We start from the raw sequence: 6,230 nt of genomic DNA on the forward strand, positions 1-6,230 counted from the left end.
CTTCATCAAAGAAAAGAACTTTTGACAGTGTCAATTTTATCACATTTTATAGTTTGCTGTCTTTCTTTTATATTTTCGGATTCTCAGTTTCAATTGCAAACACTTGCCAATATAAACCGAAAACGAAAAGGGGCAAAAAAAAAAAATAGAAGCATGGGGCATCCTTTTAACTAGACCATTTGATTGCGTACAACATCCAACAATCCTTGCAAATCCAAGCCTAACTTTTCATCACACTATTTTGCATTCCTGTATTATCTTACACCCACCCACTGTCACCATCAAGAAGAAAGCTAAAAAATGACAACACCAAAAACTAAACCCAATCAAATGTGGCATTCTGCCACACCCTCACCAGCATATGTACATGCATGACCTTTTTCTCCTACTCTGTTCCCCACCTCTATTCCTATGCTCCCCTCTCCTTGTTGTAGCTCGCCGTCCTCCGGTGTCGTCGCAGCGCACCGGTGTACCCTCCTCCGATGACACCATCACGGTCATGCAGCACAATGCCAGCGTGAATCGCCGAGTCTGGGTACTTCTGTCGATGCCTGTCCTGATGGTTTTGGTGAGTGTTTTTCTTCTCCTCAACCTCAACCTTCATGTCCACCTTCATGTTAACCACCTTCTCGTCCTCCACAATGACAGTGAAGACAAATGGGCCAACTGGGAAGAAGTCATCCATGCCAAGCACAGGCTCCAGGGCCTTGACAACCTCCCTCATTGTGGGCCTGGACTTAGGGTTCTCACTCAGACACTTGTACGCCACCAATGCCGCTACCTCAGCACCCTGGCACGAGTACTGGCACTCGAGAGCAGGGTCCATAACCTTGTACAATTTATCGGCCCACTTGAGGTATGGTCTAGCCCAATCCACCAGGCTTTGTTCTCTCGGGCGTCGAGAGCGGTCCACTGACTTTCGCCCCGAGAGAAGTTCCAACAGTACCACTCCAAAACTATACACATCGCTCTTAGCTGTTAAATGCCCCGTCATGATGTACTCAGGAGCTGCATATCCATGTGTTCCCATGACACGTGTCGTTACGTGCGTAGCGTCACCCTGGGGCCCATCCTTAGCTAGGCCAAAGTCGGACAGCTTGGTATTGTAATCCTGAAAACACACAAGTTGAGATTTAGTAATGTGAATGGAAGTGGGATATCAAGATATCACTTGCAAAGCTATTCATGTATTAATAATCCGTGGGCTACTTGGGTGAGGTGGATAATGACGGCTAGATATTTTTGATTAGGTGAATGATGTGAAGGCAGGATTGCTAGGATTTCTGAAGTTTGGCATGCATCTTCCAAAGTTCTAATTAGCCAGGTCAAGGCTTTTGCCCATAACGAACTGGGCCACTGCAAGCATAGTTCAGAAACGTGTGGCGCAGCTGGATATTTTTGCACGGTCATTGGGATGATTCAATTGGTCAAAAAGTTCAAATTCTCGATCAAAAAATGAAGTCATTTTTTGCGAAGGTTGTTTGTGGCAACCTTGAATTTGGGCCCCAAACATTTACTAATTTCGCATTCATCCAGAAGTGACGTGTGCTGCCTGACTGACCCCATTTGTTGGTAACTGAACTTACTGTTCCCAAATGAAAGGGACATTTCAGAAACCGTGTCATTTCTTGACAATGTGGTGTTTGAACTTTGAACTGTAAGTTCTAATCTACCATTGGAATAAATGAATAACAATTACACTACATTGGAACTGAATTGTAGGGTGGCTCACCAGGTCAAGTAAGATGTTGGATGCCTTGAAATCGCGGTAGATCACCGGCGGATCGGCATCATGGAGGAATGCGAGGCCTTTCGCCGCGCCGAGGGCAATCTTCATCCTTGTCATCCATGGAAGAGAACCATTGACAGCTGCAGGAGATAAATATGTTTCAAGTCAGTTTCCTCCTCCACATTGTTCAACAAGCTGTTTTTTTTTTTTGACAAAATGTGACCACCTAATAAAAACACATGAGTTTTTTTTTTTTGAAAAGAAACATGAGTTTTTATATTTGTTGAGTCATATAACAGCTCACCTAGAGACCTTGACTTTGAGAAAAGGGAGAAAAAAGGGAGGAACTAAAGGCAGGGAGACAGGAACAGCTCATCGTAAGTGGACGACCATATGTCACCCATACGTGCTCAAATTTCTAAGTTGCGTACTCCCTCTTTCTTTATTTACGAAAAGATGTGGAATTGGGTATTCCTTTTTTTTAACTTTTTGGTCTCAAAAAACTACTGTACCAATTTTACTCTCAAATTCGACCAAATCAACCTGATTCAAGTTGAAAGACAAGGACTCACTTTTGAAGAGATGCTTCTCCAAGCTCTCGCCGCTCATGTACTCGTACACCAGCATCCGATGCTCGGCTTCATAGCAGTAACCAATCAATTTCACCAGGTTCTTGTGCCTCAGCTGCCCAAGGAAGAACACCTCGGCCTACATGAACAAACCCAAATCAATTAGCTGAATTGTGTTCGATTATCATCTGATCGATCGAGCTGGTGCATTGCCAAGAACGCTCTGTTTCGCACTCACCAGCCACTCCTTGTGGCCCTGCGTGCCGCAGTCCAGGTCGAGGTACTTGACGGCGACGTCCTGCGCGGCGAGGCCCGGGCGGAGGCCGTCGTCGACGGCGCCCTTGTAGACGGGGCCGAACCCGCCGCAGCCGAGGTAGTTGGCGCGGGAGAAGCTGCCCGTCGCGGCGCGGAGCTCGGCGTAGGTGAAGGCGTACAGGTTCGAGCCGGACAGCGTCAGCGACAGGTCCTCCGGCGACAGCGTCCCCGACGAGCTGAGGCTCGTGAACGACATCCTCGACGACGACCTCGGGCTGTCCCCCCTGCGCGCGATCCTCCGCCGCCTCGGTGCCGAGTCGTCGTCGTCGTGGACGGCAGCGCCGCCGCCGCAGCACATGAAGGACCTCCAAGATTGCGCGGCCATGGCAATTGAACCAAAGAAAATTTCAAACAACCCGAGAGAGATCAGAACCAAGAAATGTGGCTAGGATCCGGGAAGAGCAGCTCGAGCTAGCAGAGGAGCTGAGAGATGGAGATGCCGGAGAGGGAAGAGGAGGAGGTGAGCCTTGAGGAGGGAAAGCTGGAGAGGCAGGGCCCTTTTATAAGTGTGGGCGACGCCATGGCTGCCGCACGGGCGGATTGCGGTTCGCGGCAAAAACCGCGGGTTGATGTGATAGCCGCAAACAGGGGAAGTAGGGGGGACATGGAACAAGACAATACTGGTCTATTAGACTAGTACGATAGAGGGTTGTTGGTGGGGTGGCAATCCTCAAACCAGGGTTGTTTGTTTACATTTCTGATCAAATTGACCCAAATTTTTAAAACTATGGAATTAGGACTGTGAGGGGCTTATCCGAACTTGAATGAATCTATCCACTATTATACTATTACGTTATTACTTGTTGAACCTAGTTTTTTCTTTATTTGTATGTGGAATCAATATTTATAGTAACTTGTCTACACATACTTCAAAGCAATAGTTGAGGGCAAGAAGAAAGAGAAAATATTGGTACTTCACTTAATATAAAAATATATAAATATTTGATAGTTAGTTGAGCCGCTCCATAAAAACCGCCGCGCCGTGATATCTTATCAGCGGTCGTGCGTAGTATGTGCTGTGGATTTGTTCGATGAGTGGCTGGTAGTCGGTAGGAGAAATATTATGGTTAAAACGAGCCCTTCTATGCGAATGGACTGATGACAGTTGCTGATGAATGGCACCAATAATAACTTAAATATTAAAAAGGATTGTTCTTATTTTGTTACCGGTGGTTTTCACGACGACATCAGCCGTGGATTTGATCTCTCCTTAGTAAAGGCACCTTTATTTGGTTATTCAAGTAGCTTTATGGTTAACCATCCATACGTCCTACGAGACTCCAACTTTTGGTGCTTGCTGCTTGGTGTGCACAACCGCATATGATACTCTCCAACTTGCCTTTGTGGATACTAACCGAGGTGGCTTATAAGTTAAAACGAGAGAGGTGGGGCCCCATCCAACAAGACGATGACACGTGGCGATGTAGTGTTAACATCACAATAATCTCACAAGCAATCTCAGTCATCCACGCCCTTCAGTTGCAAAATGGTCCAAGGCTAATCCCTAGGTGAATTTAGGAGGCTAATTAGCTTACTAGAAGCTAGGACAAGTACTACTAATAGCTCTAGTTTGGGTGTAAAAAAAAAAAGAAGCTCTAGTTTGCTGCTTAATACTAGTTGCAGCGCAGAGGAATTTGATTCCAGCAGATCTTTGGCTCCTTTCCCATGGGCTTCAGCCAAAACTATCAAGTACAGAAGAGTTGCATTTGCAAGTACAGAAGTATATCGTCCACGTGCAGTATACTATCAGTCAATCTGTGACTCTGTGTCGTCTGCTTGCTACTTGCTACTAGAACCTGATGCTTCTGCTTTGGTTGCTTCCAGGATCTTTCTAATTTTATATCCTTCTCTGAACGAAAGGGACTGAAAATTGTTCATCTGTTCTGTTCCCAAAGACATTGCATCTGAGTGCCCAATACCGTATCTGAACTACCCCACAAACAAATTCTCTGATGAATTATAGGCCAAAGGGAGGAGAACATGCTGTCGATCGCTACAGAGACAATTGAATTATGGGGCCATCCCAAACAGTCTGCGTTTAGGTGTCGGAGCTGTCTTGTCCGTCCATTTGATCAATTCAATTTTCTCCAAAGATCTTCAGGCGGTTGCATCCTTACACGTTTGCAAATGAAGTGTGCACATCGGACCAGATTATTCTAATCGGTGCTATCCTCTTCCTGATACAGAGGATTATTTAGTTTATTCCTGAAACTTCTTGGGGAAAACTGAAGGAAACGGGACAGAAACCACAAGGTTTTTCTTGCCCAAGTGATGAAAGAAACGTCCTGACGTGGAATTCAGTCTCTTGGTTGCACAACTCATCTGGTGTCCTAATTAAAATAGAAATGATTATCACCATGAGGTTGAGATCACGCCATGAAGGATTGGATTGTACGTTGTTCGTGTCATTTACTCATTTCTGTGTATATATCCACTTCTAGATGCTTCTTCTACTTCCCTCATATATAACGTGTAAATACATATATTTCTTTTTTTTCCAAAAAGTTAACCCTTCATATATAGTGCAATTAATGGGAATTTTACGTTTGGTTGGTGACATGTTTTGCCTTTTTTTTTTTTGTTTTCCTGCAACAGTAAAGCATACCATGCTTGGTTACACTCCAAAAGATTATGATAAACGTTAGCCACGATCATCACGCACGCTGGACTTTGCACTGTACAGTTCGTCATGCATGGGACCAGATTTGTTGATGGATTTGTACGTCAACCTTTGCACTCTCACCAACAATGGATATGACGGATAGATGGATGCACCGGCCAAACGGAAGAAACACAAATGCTGACGCCTGACAAAGGATCCAGGAAACGGCAGATCACAATAATTCAGAGGGATTCAACTCTTCCCAAAGAAGCAAGAGCTCGCCACGTACGTACCCACGCCCACCTGTAACGCGCCCCCCTCCAGCCACCGCGGTTCACCGAATCCCTCAAGCGGCCGACGGCGTCGTCGGCGTCGCATCGCACGAGCAACGCAGCGACACCGGCCGCCGACGAGGATCGGGTCAACCATCCGGAAAAGAAAACGAAACCACACATGTCGCGGTGCGGGACAACGTTGTACTACGTACTAACGCGGTCGTCGGTTCGGGCGTCGCTGCCACTGCCGCGGCGACGTGGCCGCGGACGCGCGATCGAGTTTGAGGCGAGCGAGTGGAGACACGTGTGGTGGGCGGGGCGCTGTGGGCGCCGGCGTAAAAGGGCAGGCAAAAAAAAGCCGCAGCCGCATCAACACCGGCGCGTACGTACGTGCGCGCGCGCGTGCGCTGCGGCAGCAGCGGCAACAGGTGTGAGAGCGTGAGACCTCGACGCGGTTCCCAATTCGCTCTTGCGATATCTCGGTGGATGCGTCATCCGCTCGCGGCGCGCGCGCCGAACGGGGGCGCGTCACGTGGAACGGTGGAAGCGGCCGGGGTCTCGCTGTTGGGCGACGTGGCCTCCGTGGCGCCGTCCGGCCCGCCGTCCGAGCGATGTCGTCGTCGCTGTCGGGTCGGGCGGTCGGCCCAGGGGTGTGGTCGTGCGGTGCAGCTAGCGAACGTGCATGAGGGCGCGCGCACAAACACAAAAAGCGCGCAGATTTTGCGCGTGGGTCAGTTGGG

At 48.0% G+C, this 6,230-nt stretch overlaps 1 protein-coding gene across 1 annotated transcript; it reads right to left on the bottom strand.

Annotated features, from left to right (window-relative positions):
- Positions 1 to 146: 146 nt before the first annotated feature.
- Positions 147 to 3,094, bottom strand: LOC127783556 (serine/threonine-protein kinase RIPK-like). Its single transcript, XM_052310748.1, has 4 exons — positions 2,537 to 3,094; positions 2,302 to 2,437; positions 1,733 to 1,869; positions 147 to 1,111 (listed from the first exon to the last, which is right to left on the bottom strand). The coding sequence occupies exons 1-4, from the start codon at positions 2,936 to 2,938 to the stop codon at positions 410 to 412; spliced, it is 1,377 nt and encodes a 458-aa protein (XP_052166708.1). The 5' UTR covers positions 2,939 to 3,094; the 3' UTR covers positions 147 to 409.
- Between the last annotated feature and the right edge of the window lie 3,136 nt (positions 3,095 to 6,230).

Source organism: Oryza glaberrima, chromosome 9, assembly GCF_000147395.1.
Source record: "Oryza glaberrima chromosome 9, OglaRS2, whole genome shotgun sequence".
NCBI classification, from domain to species: Eukaryota; Viridiplantae; Streptophyta; class Magnoliopsida; order Poales; family Poaceae; genus Oryza; species Oryza glaberrima.

Bases quoted from the DNA above. Each gene is read 5' to 3' on its own strand.
- LOC127783556 (XM_052310748.1), bottom strand. From the start codon at position 2,938: ATGGCCGCGCAATCTTGGAGGTCCTTCATGTGCTGCGGCGGCGGCGCT. The intron at 2,438-2,536 runs GTGAGTGCGAAA...TTGTTCATGTAG, and splicing joins AGGGCCACAAGGAGTGGCTG to GCCGAGGTGTTCTTCCTTGG. The intron at 1,870-2,301 runs GTGAGTCCTTGT...TATCTCCTGCAG, and splicing joins GGAGAAGCATCTCTTCAAAA to CTGTCAATGGTTCTCTTCCA.